Source organism: Rhinoraja longicauda, chromosome 33 (genome assembly GCF_053455715.1).
Source record: "Rhinoraja longicauda isolate Sanriku21f chromosome 33, sRhiLon1.1, whole genome shotgun sequence".
Lineage (NCBI taxonomy): Eukaryota > Metazoa > Chordata > Chondrichthyes > Rajiformes > Arhynchobatidae > Rhinoraja > Rhinoraja longicauda.
Genome location: NC_135985.1, coordinates 19,527,217 through 19,546,718, shown reverse-complemented (window position 1 = coordinate 19,546,718; position 19,502 = coordinate 19,527,217). Strand labels below are relative to the sequence as shown.

The 19,502-nt window shown below is 43.2% G+C and overlaps 1 protein-coding gene across 1 annotated transcript in view; it reads right to left on the bottom strand.

The window, feature by feature from the left end:
* nox5 (NADPH oxidase, EF-hand calcium binding domain 5) overlaps window positions 1–17,573 on the bottom strand; it is a 60,473-nt gene extending 42,900 nt beyond the window's left edge. The window contains exons 1-7 of the mRNA XM_078427184.1: window positions 17,473–17,573; window positions 14,068–14,191; window positions 12,126–12,276; window positions 9,981–10,191; window positions 6,481–6,718; window positions 1,300–1,453; window positions 580–755 (exon numbers count right to left, since the gene is read on the bottom strand). Coding sequence (XP_078283310.1) covers window positions 580–755; window positions 1,300–1,453; window positions 6,481–6,718; window positions 9,981–10,191; window positions 12,126–12,276; window positions 14,068–14,191; window positions 17,473–17,573 — 1,155 coding nt within the window. The remainder of the gene's footprint in view (window positions 1–579; window positions 756–1,299; window positions 1,454–6,480; window positions 6,719–9,980; window positions 10,192–12,125; window positions 12,277–14,067; window positions 14,192–17,472) is intronic.
* Window positions 17,574–19,502: the final 1,929 nt, after the last annotated feature.

The window sequence follows — 19,502 nt, the reverse complement described above, 5'->3', positions numbered from 1 at the left end:
AAGTACATTTCCCTTTACAGATGCTGCCTGACTCGATGAGTTTCTCCAGCACTTTTTTTAAACATCACAAGTAGAGAATCAGTGAATGCAATCAATTACTTTTCTGTTCCATCCTCGTCATTGCTGTTACATATATATCCCTCTGGGTTCTTAGTAACAGGTGGTAAAATACAGAGATGAGCAGAATAACACAGGGGAAATATGGACAATAGACAATAGGTGCAGGAGGAGGCCATTTGGCCCTTCGAACCAGCACGGCCATTCAATGCGATCATGGCAATTCATTCTCAATCAGTACCCCGTTCCTGCCTTCTCCCCATACCCCCTGACTCCGCTATCCTTGAGCTTATATGGAGCGGTCTACAAAGATGTGTTTGGATAGTCGAGCATCTGCTCAGATTGCACACAAATGCACAAGGATAAGCAAACATCAATGCATCATTCAGTGATGCCACACTCATTTACACATCAGTTGGAATTCTCTGGCCCGCTATGTTTTGTTGCCTGACCAGTCAGGTCCCAACAGTGCCGGGCTAGAGTGAACCCTCTACTACAATGTAAAATTTCATTTTCTTGTACCTCAAAGTGTCCACTCTTGCGAATGAAGGTGCTTGAGCAGATTAGCATCAAAACGATGAGGAGCTGCAGAATGATGCCAGTAATGGACGCCGATCCATATGTCCATCCAATGCCAGGCCTTGTGGTGAAGAGATACTCCCACAGCTGGTAGGTTTCATCTGCGTGAGTCATTTTCACTGAAGAAAAATGAAGGAAGCCTCAATAAACGTGTAGCTATATGCAAAAGACAGAAACAAAAAGCTGGAGTAACTCAGCGGGACGGGCAGCATCTCTGGAACGAAGGAATGGGTGACGTTTCGGGTGGAGACCCTTCTTCAACTATATATAATGTCTGTGACACAGTTAAGGAGCAGAGAGAAGGGCAAGCTGAATAGTCTTGGGGGAAGATTGCAGCATGGGGACGATACACCAAAGGCGTGCTTGTATGATATTAATTTGAGATAAAAATGTGGCGTTAATTTTGAGTACTCTAGGAAAATTGCTACGTGCACAGTCCAGAGAGGTGTACTTTCAAAAATCTTTCATTGATTGAATATTCACTGCATGGATATTCCACCAAAGGGTGGAATTGCACACTTAAGCAGGAAAGGAGAAGAGCGAAAGTGGGGCACGAGATGTACAGTTAGAGTTCTTCAAAAATGTCTTACTGATTGCAAAACATTGCTTGGCGTGTTGGTGACTGTACAATATTTGCCGGTGGCTGTTTTTCGGAGCACTTACCAAAGTTGACCACGTGTGCAGCAGCATGAGCGGTACTCAGTCCGCAGATAGCAAATCCCACCAGCTGGTGCAGGAGCACGTGCTGGTCCAGTGGAAGCACCTTCACCACCCAGGTGGCTCTCAACCAGGTCAGACATCGACGCAGCATCAGCACCTTCAAGACGGAAAACCTTCAAACTATAACGCAATCTTAAATCTTCAGCAAACATAGTAGCAAAAACAAAAATCACTTCACACAAATCCACTCCAAGTGCATGTTTTTGTTTTTTTTACTGCACACTTACCGAATAGTCAAAGGCCTGGATAGAGTGGAAGAGGATAGGATGATTCCACTCACGGGAGAGTCTAGGACCAGAGGTCATAGCCTCAGAATTAAAGGACGTTCCTTTAGGAAGGAGATAAGGAAGGAATTCTTTGGTCAGAGGATGGAGAATCTGTGGAATTCATTGCCACAGACGGCTCTGGAGGCCGTCAATGGATATTTTTAAGGCACAGATGGATAGATTCTTGCTTAGTATCGGTGTCAGGGGCTATGGGGAGAGGTCAGGAGAATGGGGTTGAGAGGAAAAGATAGATCGGCCATGATTGAATGGCGGAGTAGACTTGATGGGCCGAAAGGCCTAATTTTGCTCCTTTCACGAATGAACTAATGAACATGCTTTTACTTCCTTTGGGTTCAGCTAAAATCAGTCATAAATTTAATATAGTTATAAATAAATCTGGGAATTGATTTTGGATCTGAAGAAGGGTCTGGACCCGAAATGTCACACATTCCTTCTCTCCTGAAATGCTGCCTGACCCGCTGAGTTACTCCAGCATTTTGTGTCTACCTGGGAATTGATAAGATCTTTACAGGGAGTGGTGGCACCTGCAATCACCAGGCTAGTTGCATTGACTGGTATTGTTGCAGGAAGGAAAGACATGGTGACAGAGACTAGAGGGCATAACTTTAAGGTGAGAAGGGCAAAGTTTAAAGGTGCCATGTGGGGTATGTTTTTTATTCACAGAGAGTGGTGGGTGTTTGGAATATGCTCTGGTGGCTGGTGGTGAAGGCAGATATGATAGTGGCTATACAAGAGGCCTTTGAATAGATGGATATGCAGGGACTGGAGGAATAGGTATCATGTGTGCAGACAGATGAGATTAGTTTATCTTGGACTCATGTTCGGTAAAGAATTTGAGAGCCAAAGGAACTGTTCCTGTGCTGTACAATGTTATGTTCTATGTTCCATAAATAAATGATCTGATGGACAAAGAAACCAGTGGCCAATGATCCGTCTTCGGACTTTGAAAAGTATTGTGAATTTTCACCAGATTCAACATTTGGTGTCCTATTTATTCAACCTATATTATTTTAATAAATTGTTTTACATTTCCAGCAGTCTGGATTGTGAATGATGTTCAAAGCCAGCAGTCACATGATTTGCTGCAAAGCCATTCACCAATGGTTCTCTTGAGTTGGCCATCGGGTAGGTCAGATGCTGCCATTCAACAATTCCCCCATTGGAAGGGCAAATTCTTATTTATATTTGGTTTTACTCTTTCTTGGTCCAGAGGTTCAAATGTTTTTTAAAAATAGTAGATTTCCCTAGCCTTGGAAACTGCCCTTCTTGAGCCACACCCTTTCATATTAATCTCCCTTCTCATTTAGTTTATAGATACAGCGCTTAAACAGGCCCTTTGGCTCACTAAGTCCGCACCAACTAGGATTCCCCGCACGCTAACATTATCCTACATACGCTAGGGGCAATTTACCTTTATACCGAAGCTATTTAACCTACAAACCTGTACGTCTTTGGAGTGTAGGAGGAAACCGAAGATCTTGGAGAAAACCCACGCAGGTCACCGGGAGAACATACAAACTCCGTACAGACAGCACCCGTAGGCAGGATCAAACCCGGGTCTCTGGCGCTGTAAGGCAGCAACTCTGCCATGATGTCACTGGGCCGCAACTGTTATCATATCATAAGAAAATGTCACTTCACAGAATGAAATCACTTGGCCCGTTGTGCGATATCCAATTAATGCTGTTCTCTTGCTGTTTCTCCATAATCCTGTACATCGTGCCCCTTAAAGTCTTTATCTATGCCTTCTGAAAATTTCAACTGATTTTTTCCACTAACCTTTCATTGAGCATTTTACCAACTTCCAGTATCTAAAAAAAAAGTTATTTCTCCCCTGCTTTTATTGCCGATTATAATAAAATTGCAATAAAATATATTATTGTGTATTTATTTGTCGTGTTGTTGTGTTAATGTGCCTGTAAAATGTGCTACAGGTAATAATTTCAGTGTTCCATTCCCAGCACATATGATAATTAAACACTCTTGACAATTACAGTAAAGCTCGTTTAACCTGAGACATTCCGAACTTTTGGATGTTATTTCTGTAAAAATACGTCTCATTCATTTTGATTTAGATGTTACATCGTAAAAAAATTATTTGGCAGACCAAGTAAGTTTAAAGGAAACAGGATCCCAGTGAGTTCAACAGGAATACAGGAAACAGAAGCAGGTGTGTTTCAGGAGAGCACAGGAACTGGGACCTTGTGTGTTGCGGGTAAACGAGGGGACTGGTCCCAATGAGACAGACAACAAACCATCAGGGGTTTTGAATGTGTAGGAAGGATTCTGCAGCTGCTGGTTTATATCAAAGAAAGGCACAAAGTGCTGGAGCAACTCAGCGGGTCAGGCAGCATCTCTGGAGGAAAGGAACAGGTGATATTTCAGGTCATAACCTTTCTTCAGACTGGAGTTCTGAATAATCAGGTGGTGGATTTGTGAGTTTTACCTCCTTTTTAAACTACAAATAGTGACTCTCCCATCGTCCCATTCCGAGTGCAGATGAGAAGGTAAGTTGAGTCAATCAAGCTTGGTATAAGTGGCTGAGATTGACTTTATGCACGTAACAATCATGCAACTATCCTTCACTCACTGCTCTCATTCTGGAGAATTAACCCTGTTTTTATTATTAGAAGTTGCTGCAGTTTCTGCTCTTCCAATAGACCTTGTTTTCTGATTAAATTGACTTTTTTTGCTGCAGAACAGACTACTTGTTGTGAGTTATGCAATCTGACCCTTCTCCAATTCACTGCCAGGCACAGAATTACCAAACTACAATCTATATACGAAAACTCTCATTTGTTTCTTTGTTTATTCCTGAACTACAGCCAAAACGGTACACGATGGCGGGACAATTTTGGGCCCACCTTACTCACCGTCCAGAACCAGGGGCCACAGTTTAAGAATAAGGGGTAGGTCATTTAGAACGGAGATGAGGAAAAACTTTTTCACTCAGAAAGTTGTAAAACTGTAGAATTCTCTGCCTCAGTGGAGGCCAATTCTCTGGATGCTTTCAAGAGAGAGTTAGATAGAGCTCTTAATGATAGCGGAGTCAGGGGGTATGGGGAGAAGGCAGGAACGGGGTACTGATTGAGAATGATCAGCCATGATCACGTTGAATGGCGGTGCTGGCTCGAAGGGCCGAATGGCCTACTCCTGCACCTATTGCCTATTGTCTATTGCCCCTTTGGTGCTAATGGAAGAAGTTTCATTGAAATTGGTGTTATATTTTTAAATCTATCTCCTAGGGAGGGAGGGAGGGGGGTGGAGGGGGGATAAGGGGGGGGGGGTTGAGGGGGATGGAGGGGGGGAGGGGAAGGGGGAGAGTGGGGAGAGGGGATGGGGGAGGGGGAGAAGAGGGTGCTGCACCAATGCAGGAGAGGTGTGGGCCCAATGGGTTCACTTGGTCTAGTATGTAATAAAAAGGAACTGCAGATGCTGGTTAAAACCATAGATAGACACAAAATGCTGGAGTCACTCAGCGGGTCAGGCATCGTCTCTGGAATAAAGGGTCAGGACTCTTCTTCAGAATGATGATTGCCAAACTACACTCTGTCTCTTAAACCCAAGGTGGCCTTTGGTTCCCAATTCTCCTGCCACTGAAAACAATAGAAAGGCACCCTCAATCCTACACAACAACAATAACATTGCAAATAAGTAAATAAATGTATTGTTTCCTTTAATAAACTAGTTCACGGCATTCCCGCCATTGTGTACAAGATAATACTTTGTGTTTACACCCCGTACGCTATTTACTTTAGGTTTGTGAATGGATGATAACTGATGATGTGTTACCATTAAGTAAAGGAATAATATTCCTTGTTATGAAAAGTGTTGTTTTACATTTATTTTTGATTATTTGTTAATAGAGTGCATTTTGAAATTAAAATAAGATTTTTTTTTACTAAGCAGCATATTTGCTAGTACTTTATGGTTCTTTTGTGGAAGTGAATTTGAAAACCGGATTTCAAGTGTGCCGTATATCATTGTCGATAAGGTTGGTCTCCTAAACTGAAGGAAGATGTTCTTGCCATGGAGGGAATGAGTTAATTGGACTGGTTTGCAGGGTGGCAAGACTGATGTGTGAGCAGACTTTGGGATGATTAGGTCTGTATTCATTACAGTTTAAAAGAATGAAAGGGGATCTGATAGAAATATATAAGACCGTACCAGTACTGGACGGACTGGATGCAAGGAGAATGCTCCTGATGATTGGGGAATCCAGAACCAAGTGCTACAGACACAGGGAATGCCGCTTGGAACTGAGATCAAGAGAAACTTCTTCTTCCGGAGAGTGGTGAACTTGTGAAATTCTCTACCACAGAAGACAGTGGAAGCCAAGTCACGAATAATATTCGAGCAATAAAAGGAATGAGGGAATTAAGGGGAGAGCACGAACAGCGTATTGAATTGAAGGATCACCCATGATCATATTGAATGGTGGAATAGGCTTGAAGGGCTGAAAGGCCTCCTCCTGTTCCTATTTTCTGTGCTTTCAATGCGCACAGATGCGTACCACATTGGATGAGACTTTGAGCATCTAAGCCAACATGAATTTATTCACAAAATGCTGGAGTAACTCAGCAGGTCAGGCAGCATCTCGGGAGAGAAGGAATGGGTGACGTTTCGGGTCCCGAAACGTCACCCATTCCTTCTCTCCTGAGATGCTGCCTGACCTGCTGAGTTACTCCAGCATTTTGTGAATAAATACCTTCGATTTGTACCAGCATCTGCAGTTATTTTCTTAAGCCAACATGAAAATCCCCACAGTTTTTGTTTCCGCAATGTAAAGTTGCAGTGGAAAGCTTTGCTGTGAATAGAAGCACGTGCCATCACTCACCACGATGAAGGTGCAATTGAAGTTAAGGCACTGACCACAGCCTTTTGCCAACATAAACCATTCGCCAAAGTTGCTGTGGTTCACTGCCGCAAATGCAAAAAGCAAGATGTTGACCAGAAGGTAGCCACACATGAAGAGCAGTTTGCGGCTGTTGTTGTGCCAGTAGGCTGGAGTCAGGTAACGTGGGGGTTTTCTTGCGTAATCCTCTGCAATCGGTGGTTTTAACCAGTTGGCAGCGCTAGAGGAAATTGAACATTTCACCGTTAGCTGTGAGGACGTACTAACTGGACATATCCTCAAGGGTATTATTAATCAGCCATAATCATCATTGTATTCAACATTTATTCACAAAATGCTGGAGTAACTCAGCAGGTCAGGCAGCATCTCGGGAGAGAAGGAATGGGTGACGTTTCGGGTCGAGACCCTTCTTCAGAAAAGATTGTATTCAACATCTCACATAGAGTTCTGCTAATCCCATTTATATCGCAGGATCCACTATACTTTTCCACTACTTTTACCACTGCCAACTAATTTTTTGCCTTTTTTTAATTCATTTTTTCGGATCCAAGAGTCTCGGGGAAAACCTGCATATACACCGACCAGCCAAAACATTATGACCACTGACAAGCGCAGTGAATAACATTGATTATCTTGTTACAATGGCACATGTCAAGGGGTGGGATATATTAGGCAGCAAGTGAACAGTCAGTTCTTGAAGTTAATGTGTTGGATGCAGGAGAAATGGGCAGGAGTAAAGACCTGAGCGACTTTGACAGGGGCCAAATTGTTAACGATTGGGTCAGAGCATTTCTGAAACGGCAAGGCTTGTGGCGTGCTCCCTGTCAGCAGTGGTGAGTAGCTACCGACAGTGGTCCGAGGAAGGACAAACCACAAACTGGTGACAGGGTGTTGGGCGCCCAAGGCTCATCGATGTGCGAGGACAACAAAGGCTATCCCGTCTGGTCCGTACCGATGGAAGATGTACTATGGCACAAGTCACAGAAAATGTTAATGGTGGTCACGGGAGGAATGTGTCACAATACACAGTGCATCGCACCCTGCTGCATATGGGGCTGCACACGGAGGACCAACAGCATATTAGGCAGGTGGTCATAATGTTTTGGCTCATCAGGTCATAATGTTTTGGCTGATCGGTGTATTGCCCAATATTAAATGGAGAAACCGTCCAAATGGTAGAAATCAATCAACAATAAAATTGAAAGTGGATGATAGTCCCTTTAATATCATTGGTTTGAGAGAGTGGGCAGAGAGGGCAGAAACAGGCCCTTCGGCCCAACTACTCCATCTCGACTAGTGGTGTGTGATGGGGATGGAAGGATTTGTCTCCTTGTTCCCCAAGCATTCAGAACAATGCACGAGTAAGAAGTGCCGCTAGCTGAGCTCCAGATTGGCTGTGCCTGCATCATTTCAGCTGATCGCGGTCTACCCATATTTACAATGGGCATCACCTCTCCCAGGCTAATCCCCAAGAAGATCCCACTGGTGGTAAATCACAACAAATATTAATCCTTCCTCTAGAAACTAACAGTACACACTTCTATTGCTGGGCCACAATATATGTGCTTTGAACCACAAAATGCCCCAGAAACAAAATACAAAATCTATACCTTCCATGTCTGCTCTTTAAACAGTTAGTTTAATGTTAGGCGTGACACACAGGCTATCTGACTTGAATATCAGTTTTTAAATGTCTGCATCTAAAGCTTCACAATTTCAGGATCAAATATCAGTTTGATCGCTCCAACCCTATACTGCTCCAAATTCACCAACAAGAAGTCTCCAAACACACTTCACAGTGCAGGCCCTTCCTGTCAAAGATGTTTCAATATCATTAACCATCAAAGGCAAACACAGCCTCTGGTTTACACTTAATTAATCAATCTAATGCAGAAGGCAATTAGAGATTGTGTATTCAAGGAGCAGCATGGAGCTCCTTAGCAAATTGCAATCAATCCTTCCTCCGTTCCGGCCTACTGTGATGGTGAGGTTGGAGCACGATTCTGGTGGAACTGAGAGTGGATGCAATGAATTTACTACAAAAGGACAGAGTCAGTCGAGAAGGTAGCTGGGGGAGCGGTACAGTTGCTGCCTTACTGCGCCAGAGACCTAGGTTCAATCCTGACTGCAGCTTCTGTTTGTACAAAGTTTGTACGTTCTCCTCGTGGGTTTTCTCCGGGGTTTCCTCCCACACTCCAAAGTCATATGGGTTTGTAGGCTAATTGGCTTGGTAACATTGTAAATTATCCCCAGTGTGTGTAGGACAGCTTAAATGTGCGGGAATCGCTGCTCGGCGTGGACTCGGTGGGCTGAAGGGCCTGTTTCCATGGTGTATGTCTCAACTAAACTAAAGAATCTGAGATGCAAGCCCAGTGCTGAGACAGGGACTCTCCTTGGGAATGTCACTTCCAATGTGCTTGTTGTTCTTGTACTCAGGAGAGGAATAACTGATCAATATTCCTGTGTCTGTGACCTTGTGTGGGAATGATCTGGTGATATTTGGGATATGTAAGGAAACTGGAGCATCTGGGGAAAACCTACACAATCACAGGAGAATGTGCAGACTCCAAAAGACAAAACTGGAAGTCATGATTGAACCCGGGTTGCTGGAGTGGGGAAATTGTTACACTACCTATAGCTTCACCATACTGCTCATGATTCAATTGAAAAAAATGGTGCTTATGTGAGACAGGAGGGCTCCCATAGTCCCTCGTGCTCAATATCCACAAACAAATGTCACCGGGATAGATCATCGTCTGCCTCGTACGATTTGTGGCAAAATCTAAACCCTGTGTTAGTTACAGTGTGGGTTTCCATATTTCCTTCTGACATAGGGTATTATTTTGGGGTATTGAGCCTTAGCCAGAGAGAACAATCGCACTCCTCACCAGTTTTCCCCATCGCAAATTCTCTTCACATTGGCATCAGCTCTCCCTCCCCAACTACACGTCCGAGGAGATTTGCAACTGCCAATTAATCCGCAAACTCACATGTCTTTGGGAGTTTGGGAGGAAACTGGAGCACTCTAGTTAAATTCAGACCATGCAAACTTCACCCCAAGAGCACCCGAGGTCAGGGTTATCCCCAGGTCAGGGGTTCAATGGTTCAATGGTTCTTTAGTGTCACATATGCACAGCACCGTGAAATTCTTTTGCACAACCACAAATGCACAGTTGTCATATTTTGACACCATTTGCAAAGGAAAAGAAACAGTCAAAAGTGCATGTTCCTGTGCACATGTTTGAGGTATGGGGCGCCCACAATCCACGTAAGCCTAGGCAAGCCCCCAGGCTACTGATTAGGGGTTAGGGGTTGGATGCAAGTTTAAGTTTCTCATTTTCTCCCCAATAATGCACTAAACATCAAGCTAAACCGATCAACTTGATCTGTTGCTTTTATCAAACGTGTCATGTATGTTGTTCCAGTCCATTTTGCCACAGCCAAGAGCAGGCTAAGAACTGGATTCGCTTCAAACTGGTTACCTGATTGTCAAGTTCTCCATGACTTCTGGAAAGTTTTCTAGCTCCTCCTTCAGCTCCTCAAAGGTAATGGTGCCACTGTTGTCTTTATCGGCAGATTCAAAGAGCGCCAGAGTGAGGTCATCCAGCTTCTCCTCCGGCAGCGAAATGGCACTTTCCCTCAAGCAGGATTTAAGGACCGTGTGCAGCTCATCCGGGTCAATGGAGCCGCTGCCTGTGGTTAGACTCAATGTCAGCAATGGCTATCTTCATTAGAACGGAGAGTTAAAGCATGGCTTAACAGAGATGGTAACAAAGAGAGACCAAAGGGTTCAATTGCTGTCAGGTGTTAGCTAGAGAAAATAATGTCTTCCTTATTTTCAAATCCATCGATGCCTCTTTTTTGTGACCTCCTCCAACCTTCAAGGGCCCTCCACATCTCCAATATGAGTCATACAGTATGGAAACAGGCCCTTCACCCCAACCTGCCAACCAAGATGCCCCATCTATACTACATGGGGCAGCTGCCTGCGTTTGGCCTACATTCCTCTAAACCTTCCCGATCCATGTACCTGTCCAATTCTCGCAATCACATTCCAGAAATAACTTTGCTGCACTTCTGAACCATTGTGACAAAATATTCCTGGGCCTTTAGATCTGAAACTATTTCTCTAAGTCTTTCCTTAAAAACTTATTTTTCTGATTAAGTGTTTGTTGTAACAGCTCTTCGGATAGTTCAGTGTCACATTTCAATTGATTCCACTTCTGTGCATTCACTACAACTTGTAAACGATTTAGAACAGAAAGCAGAAGGGAATGCACTATTGGATGTTCTGATCAAAGCCGAAATCATGCCAATGTTGGGAAATATATTGCATACTGTACAAGAGTCATAAAAAGATAGAGAAGAAGGGGGGCGCATGAGATGAAGACTGCTGTTAGTAAAGGGATTGCTGGGTCAAATGATGTGCTGTAACCTTGTACTTTCCACATGATTTTAGAAAAAACAAGACACCAGAGACAAATTTGTAAGACTATGGGGGGGAAATTGATCTTTATTCATCAGCATCCTAGGTGACTGTAGCAATTGGCAGCTGATGATACGCCTGATGAGAGGGTCGGCACAGTGGACCAGCGGTTGAGTTGCTGCCTTATAGCGCCAGAGACCCTGGTTCGATCCTGACTACCGATACTGTCTATACCGAGCTTGTACATTCTCCCCGTGACCAGCAATGGGTTTTCTCCAAGATCTTCGGTTTCCTCCCACACTCCAAAGTCGTACAGGTATGTAGGTTAATTGGCTTGGTGTAAATGTAGATTGCCCCTAGTATGGGTAGGGTGGTGTTATTGTGCGGGGATCACTGATCGGTGCGGACTTGGTGGGCCGAAGGGCCTGTTTCCAAGCTATATCTCTAAACCAAACTAAACTACCCCTGAGCATTCTGCCCTTTGAAGGTGACAAAGGTGAGTGTGTGGGGGTCAGCTGAATCAGCCATCAGTGCGTATTCACATATCTAGTGCTGACGTTCAAAGACTAATTTCACCTCTAATTTTGCAAAGATGGGGTATTGAGCTTTTGCCATCTGAGGGAGCAATCTCACTCCTCACTCCCTGCAACAGATTCTCTCCACATTGGCATCAACTCTGTTGAGACGAAGGAGATCTTTAGGTTCTTCAAATCTTCATTTTGGTCGGTCCTGTCTGAAGGCCAATCTCCCACTCAATACCTTTGTGTCTGAATAAATATTGAACACACACATTGACTGAGTATTGGCAACCTTCTGGCCTAAAGAATTCCAAAAATTCCCAACCCTCCAAAATGAAGATATTTCTCCTCATAGCTGTCCTAAGTGGCCAATCTGTGAAGTGTGTTTCCAGTTCTCAACTCTCCAGGTACAAGAACTAATCTTCAACATCTACCCTGACAATCCACCACGGATGTACAGCTCAATGAGATCACCTTTCATTATTCTAAAAAGTAGAGGACAAGGTTTCTTCAGTCCTGAGTGTGGCATTACAATAATGATTATAATGCATGTGCCATAAAACGTAATTTACTTTGACCATGAGACATAGACATACTTTGACCATGTCTATTGGAGCAGAATTATGCCATTCAGCCCATCGGGTCTGCTCCACAAGGGTACGTCATGAATTAAAGATTATTACCATCGACATCATAGACTTGGAAGAGGAAGTGTAGCTTGTCTGTTTCACTCCCATGCGTGAGGAGATTTAGAGCCTTCAGCAATTCATCCAGGCTTATGCTGCCACTCCCGTCAGAGTCAAACAGAGCAAAAAACCTTTCTGCGAAGAAAGACTGGCAAAATAGACATTGAAACAAAAAGAAAATTAAGCCTTCCTGGAATCAATAGCACAAATACCAGCCCATCCTGGAATCACAGTAAAGTCTCAGCATGTCATCCTTCATATATTCTAGACCTGAGGCTTCCACCAATGGGAAACATTTCTCTTGCTGTTGTTTGGACCTTCATCGTACATGCATCGGGTCTTTGAAAGGACTATTCAATAGGACTCTTTTACCTCTTCATTGTCTTGAATAGAAACGCTTACATTTCAATTTCTTAACCATGTCCCTTTATAAGGTTATGTTTTAATCTGCCTCCAGTAACCTTTTCAGGAATGGTATTACTGGTCTTAACAATAACGACAACTGATCAGAACTTTCCTGATTCGAACAACATTCTCCATTAAAATATATTCTCGTATTCCTCTCTGGTAATTGATTTTGAAATATTACCCTTTGTCGAATGGATTTTAAGTGTTAGGAAACAGATTGAAGTTGAAGCTTCAGTGCAAAATTTGAGCCTGCAATGGAAGATTTGAAAAGAGTGCAGGGAAAAGGGTACAAGAAGGAGAGTTAGAATTGGAATCTCCAGCAAGAACACAGAAGCAGTGTTGATGAAGAGATAATGATTATCCTGGCTGGGATCAGTGGACTCAGGACTTCAACTGGAAAGAAGGTTATTTTGCTTGTTGAACCCATGGTGGCTCTATCTAAGAGGAATTAAACTGGGGTATTAAACACTGTAATATTGGTTGGATGACACCTCTTTGGATCCATATGTGGGCTGATGTGTCCTCATCTTCAAAACAAAGTGCTGGAGTAACTCAGCGAGTCAGGCAGCATCTCTGGATAAAATGGATTGGTGACATTTCAGATCATAACCCTTCCTGATCTTTGTTGGTTTGATATTATGATCTATCAATACAAACTTCAGCAGTTTTACCATGACACACTGTCAAAATAACCAGGTAACCTCAGCTCTGACCAAGTCCAGATCATGTGGGGTAGAGTTGAATGGGGGTAGGGGGTGGGGAAGGAGGCACGTTAGAATTGCGTATTGGTAAGGGGTTGGGTCTTGATTAGCTCAATGGGTAAGTGGGTTGGGGGCAGGTTGTAGCAGGAAGTTGATAGTCAAGTTTGTGGTGGGGGTATGGATAGGGCTAGTGATTGTAAAGGTAGAAGGAACCTTATTGGGGAGGGTGATGGCTCGATGTGAAGTTAAGGGGGTTAGGCTACAGATAGGCAAATGTGAGGGGAAGCCAAGCAAAGGTTCCGCTGGTAGATCGATGTGCTAATGGTTGGAGGGGGAGGTTTGTCCAACTGAGAGCCGTCATGACGGGTCAGTACATATCCAAGAGTTGCTGGTACCCAGTGCTGAGGTTGTCAACCTGCGGCTCCCACAGGTAGGGTCTGTCTCTCTCGTTACATCAAAGCAGATTGCAAAGATTTTATATAAAGTTTTATAAAACCTTCTGCATGAGTGGCCACCCTGTCTGTGATCCAAAATCATAATGGTGGTATTCAAATGTTTCTAATTCATATGCCATATGCTATATCTCTGTGATCCTAAACACTTGAACATAAAAGAGAGTCCACATTTTACCTTTGCGCTTATTTCCGTTTAAGTTAAATCACACAGCACATAAAAACATGGCATGTTGCAATCTGATTGCCCGCCTACAGTGGTTGTTCACAAGAAAGATATTGCACTTATTCCAGTTTAACTTTAACAAGCTGGAATGACTGAGGTATGAAATGGCAACAGGTGTGAGATATTCTCTCAGTGCATGAATTAATGCTTGCCTCTTTCACTTTGAGAGCTGTCTTGAATTCTTCCAAATCAATCTCCTTACCCTCGCCGGCAATATTTTCGAACTGCTTAGTAACCCACTCCAACCATTTGGCATCATCATCCATGCTGATAGTGCTGTAACAGGCAAAGCATGATTTCACAACCGATCAATACTTGGAAACAGCAAATATCATTGGGAATAACATCTCAGTCCCCTCCAACCTTACTCTCCAACGTTATCAATCATTCCGTAAAACCTCACGAAAGGTTTACTTATCCATTGAAGCCTTCAATACCTATTTTTTGGAAGTCAGAGAGATATTGATTATAAATGTTTCTCTCTACTTATTTATTATTCCCAACTTGCAACTTGCTGCATTTAGACCAGTTGCCATAACAAAGAATGAGAAAAGTTTAATTTTCACAGATGTCATTTTAACTTCATCAAGTTATCGGGGAAGTAATATCTGTTACAGTACTTGCAGCTTTATGCTCCAAACCTTCAAGGAAACATTGACGCTTTAAGAAAGATACAGAGACAAATGGGGAATCGAACCACATCGAGTCTCAGGTAAACAACTCCCAAAAAATATTAATTGATCTCTTTTAATGCTGAGAAACTGACTATATATTTACAAATATTGAGGAAGATTTTTACTTATTTTTGCTCAATATTGTAAATGTGCATAAAACTCATATACACCTTCCGAGAGACACCTTCAAAGAGGCAAGCCACATAGTTTCTTATTTATTTTATTCAAGATCTTCAAGTACTCTACTTTGAACTGGCTACATTAAGGATATATTCTCTGTCTTCTGAAGATATGTGACTTGTTTTACTTTGAATGCTGTGTTGAACTGCTCCAAACCATCCCCTTATCCTCCTCACCAGGATTAATTCCAAAATGCTTCCAGCATTTCTTCCCTCTACTTCATCTAATTTCATGTTATTCAGTTTGGCTCCCAAAAAAATGGTTTCATTGATGAAACGTGGAGATGGTGATCTAAAACACTACAATAGTGTAATGCAAAGACAATAATTTAATTAAAGACAGAAGACTGTGATTAAGCATCTAATTTGAAAAAATAACTAATTAATTTGCTGTTTAAATTAATTAAATTATTGCATCGTATGGGAGGCGCATTCCCAATCTCGTTGTACCCCTGTACAATGACAATAAAGATATATTGTATTGTATTGTATTGTACAAATAGTCATTTCATTGCTGCTTTGCATCGATTTTTGATTTACATTTAGTTAATTGGTAAAATACTTGTAATTATCTATTAAAGGTCATATATATACATGGGCACTGGGGAGAAATAAGATTATGAAATTTAGTAAAACGAACTCCAAAAACAACTCTTCATGGTGAATTCTAAGTTCAATGCAGGCTCAAATGGCTCCTCTACTATTTAATTGTCAATGTTTTCATGTATAAGGAAGTTTGAGGACATGGACTACTTTAATAAGATTCAAGCATAATGATGAACAAAGAGGTGGCAGGAGCATGAGAAAATAATTTCCTTCTGTGCAGAGCTACTATCTGTGAAACAGGTTAGCATATGACAACATGAGAAAACAGAAGCAGGATTATTACTATAGAAACAAGGAACTGCAGATGCTGGTTTACCAAAGAAAGACACAAAGTGCTGGAGTAACTCAGTGGGTCAGGAAACATCCCTTGAGAACATGGATAGGTGATGTTTCGATTCGGGTCTGAAGAAGGATCAACTCCTGAAACATCACCTATTTATGTTCTCTCGAGAGAGATGCTGCCTGACCCGCTGGGTTACTCCAGCATTCAATGTCTTTAGCAGGGGCAGGATTGCATTCCTCAGCCCCTCAAACCTGCCCTGCTATTCATTGTGGTCATGGCCTCTTGACCTGCTCTTCTGTACCAGTTCCCTCTAGACCTCAATTTCCTAATCTTTCAAATAATTATTTGATTCCATTTTAAATAATCCCAACCATCAAGCCTCCATAATAACCTCCAGGGTAAAGGATACCAGAAATTTACTTCTACATGAAGTTGCTCGTACGCACCTCTATTTTAAACAACTGCCCCCCAAATTTTGTAACAATGTCCCCTCGTTCGATTTGCCTCCACCACCACCACCCCAGACCCCCATCACCCTCTGTGTAAAAATAAAAGTCAAAACATAAACTATTACAGATGCGGCCAGACTTGTGGAATATTTCCGACTCTTTCTGTTATCATATGAAATGCAATGCGACCCGCCGATCTCCAATCGAGATTCCCCCTTGGTTCTTGGTCCTCCAAAATATTCCAAATGGAATTTAAACTGGAGGTGGCGGAATGTGGACTTTAGCAAGAAGGGCTTCTTGGAGAAGAACTGCTTTAAATGTAGTCTGGTCAAATAACTATAGTAAGGTGAAGACTATTCCATGCTTTAATTGTGCGCGGGAAGAATGAATTGTCGTACACATCTGTCTTGATAGCTGGTATCTCACATTGAATCGAATGCCCTCGTCTACTCCTGACAGGTTTGGGTTTGGTGTAGATGTGGCAATCTATGTCGAGCTGACCATTTAACATTTTGTAAAAACAGGTCAAACGGTGGGCTTTACGCCTGTCTTGGAGAGTGTTCCACCCCAATGAATTTAGAAGTTCGGTAACACTCGCTTCTCTCTCATAGGTATTTGTAACAAAACGAGCTGCCTGTCTTTGGACACGTTCGATGGAAGAAATGTTTTTATTTGTGTATGGATCTCATGCTGCAACTGTGTAGTCCAAACGTGGTCTAACAAGGGTGAAGTATAACTTCTCCTTGATAGAAGTTGAACAATGATAAAATTTTGGAGATGTTTGATTTAAGATCTAAAAGAGGCACAGATGTTGTGTCAGGCGCTCGGTAAAAGCTTAGTGCAACTTAGTGCATCTACTGGCCACTTCACCAACAGAACTCGGTAACACCTATAGACCACCTACTCTCTTACTCCCTTATATATTTGAAGATTAGCAAATATAGGTTTAGAGTCTGGGTGTTATATTTAGTTTGGAAAAACAAAAAAATGTTTGGGCAACTCAGCAGGTCAAGATAAGCCAAGGTGGAGCCAAGATAAGACACAAAATGCTGGAGTAACTTAGCGGGTCAGGCAGTATCCCTGGAGCCAAGGAAAGATACAAAATGCGTATTTCATTTTATGTAGTTTTATCTTTCAGCAACGCTGGCTCATATGATGAAAGGCATAAAACAGCAAGTTCTGGAACTCTGAAATAAAGAGTGAATCTGCTGGCAACAGATCGACATCAGAGAGGTTTTCAGTTGGAGGGAATGAAAGGAAGGGTCTGTGAAGGGGTGGCAGTCAAGAGAGATGCAGACAGATATTTGCTGAGGAACGGTATGTGTTCTTGCTTGGGATATCCATCATTATCCTTCACCTTGCTCACCCTGAACGACTTGTGCTCTCCTTCTTGTTTTGACTGAGCTGGTGATTGCAACTCACTTCCATGTCTGTTGTCCGGATCTTCAATCCCACTTCTGACACCATGTTGTGTATTCATGCCAATACACAAGAGTTGCAACTCATAGTTTATTTGTACTCAAGCGAAGGTAACAATAAGTGCTATCGTCTTCACAGTCTGGTCTCGGTCTGCCTGGAAGGCAGCGACCGGCAGCGTATATAGTCAAGGTGGGAGTGAAGATCCGGACTGGATCGTGTGTGGAATGTGCAGCATGCATAGTGAATGTGACACTATATGTATATAGTGAAGGTGAACTGGCATGCACAATCTACAATGTCCACATCTCTTTACTTCGCCAATGTCTCCAGGTCAGAGTAGCTGGCCCTTCCGTCCTTTGGTCACATCTGCCAACCCTACCTAGTCTGGTGCATGTGCGACTCCAGAGCCGTCTCAACGCAATTAAAGGTATCGTGGGAGAAATAGAGTAGAAGCAAGGATCTGCTACACCCCTCTTCTCCTACAGCTGCTGACCTCTAGGGAACAAATGCACCCAGGAACTTTCCTGAGTGTCCATCAGTTGACTATCCCTGTAGTCAGTGAGCACTGGCAGGTGTTCCCACTCTTCAGCCTTCACCGCCAGCACTCATAAATGTCCTCTGAAATAGCCCGGCAAGACATTGGTTTCTGAGGCAATTCGAGACGGGCAACAAAAACAGGCAGGTGACCCCCCACCCCTCCACCTCCTCCACCCCACCCCCCCACAACCTGAAAAACGAATAAACAAAACACTTCAATAATTCACTTTTAAATAAAACTTGATTAAAAGCTACATTTGCATACCACAGTTCCATCTTTATTTATCAGCTATCAGGAACACCTGGGCAGCGAGCTTTAATTAAGTGTGCTTATTCTTGGATAGAGGTGATGTGCGATTAAAATTAGTCGTCATTGCTATTGAGATGTCAGAACCAGCAAGCAGGATGTCAAACGATTTCATGCCGCTCATCTTAGCACTTAATTAAAATCCTAAATAAACACCCTCACTCTGCCAACCGCACAGTTACTTTACAACCACTGGGTGGCGCCCGCAGTGACCAGTCTGTCTCATCCCTTCCTTCGTTGGTGTTTTTTAGTATATGTTAAATGTTTTAGTGTTCTTTAGCTTGTTTTATGTTGGGGGGGGAGGGGGGGGGGTGGGGTTGGGGGAAATTAGGATTTTTTAAATCTCTTACCTCGACCGAGATGTGATTTCTTTTCGTATCGTATCTCTGTCCGCACTGCAGCCTAACTTCGTGGAGTAGGCGGCCTCTTGCTGGAGACTGACTTCGAGAGCTCCAACCGTGGGAGCCTGCAGTACGTAACATAGTGGAGCTGGCGATCCCTGTCGGGGATCGACCTTGGGGCTCAAACCGCGGGAGCCTGCGGACTTTGACATCGTGGAGCTCACGGTCCCTGGTTAGAGACCGACTTCGGGAGCTCCAACCGCAGGAGCTTCGACCGCCCAGAAGCGGGAGCTTCGATCGCCCCGACGTGGGAGCTTTGATTGCCCTGACTGCAGATAGTTCGACTGCCCCGGCCGCGGGAGAATAAAGAAGAAGAAGCTTAGGCTTTATTGCCTTCCATCACAGTGAGGAATGTTGGGAATTCGCTGTGGTGGATGTTTATGTTACCTTTTGTGTAGTTGTGTGTTACTGATTGTAGATGATCAGCCATGCTCACAATGAATGGCAGTGCTGGTTCGAAGGTCCAAATGGCCTCCTCCTGCACCTATTTTCTATGTTTCTATGTGGAATTCTCTGCCACAGAAGGTAGTTGAGGCCAGTTCATTGGCTATATTTAAGAGGGAGTTAGATGTGGCCCTTGTGGCTAAAGGGAGAGAAGGCAGGTACACGTTACTGTGCTGGATGTTCAGCCATGATCATATTGAATGGCGGTGCAGGCTCGAAGGTCCAAATGGCCTCCTCCTGCACCTATTTTCTAAGAGCTATTGAAATCCAACAGATGTCTGGACTATA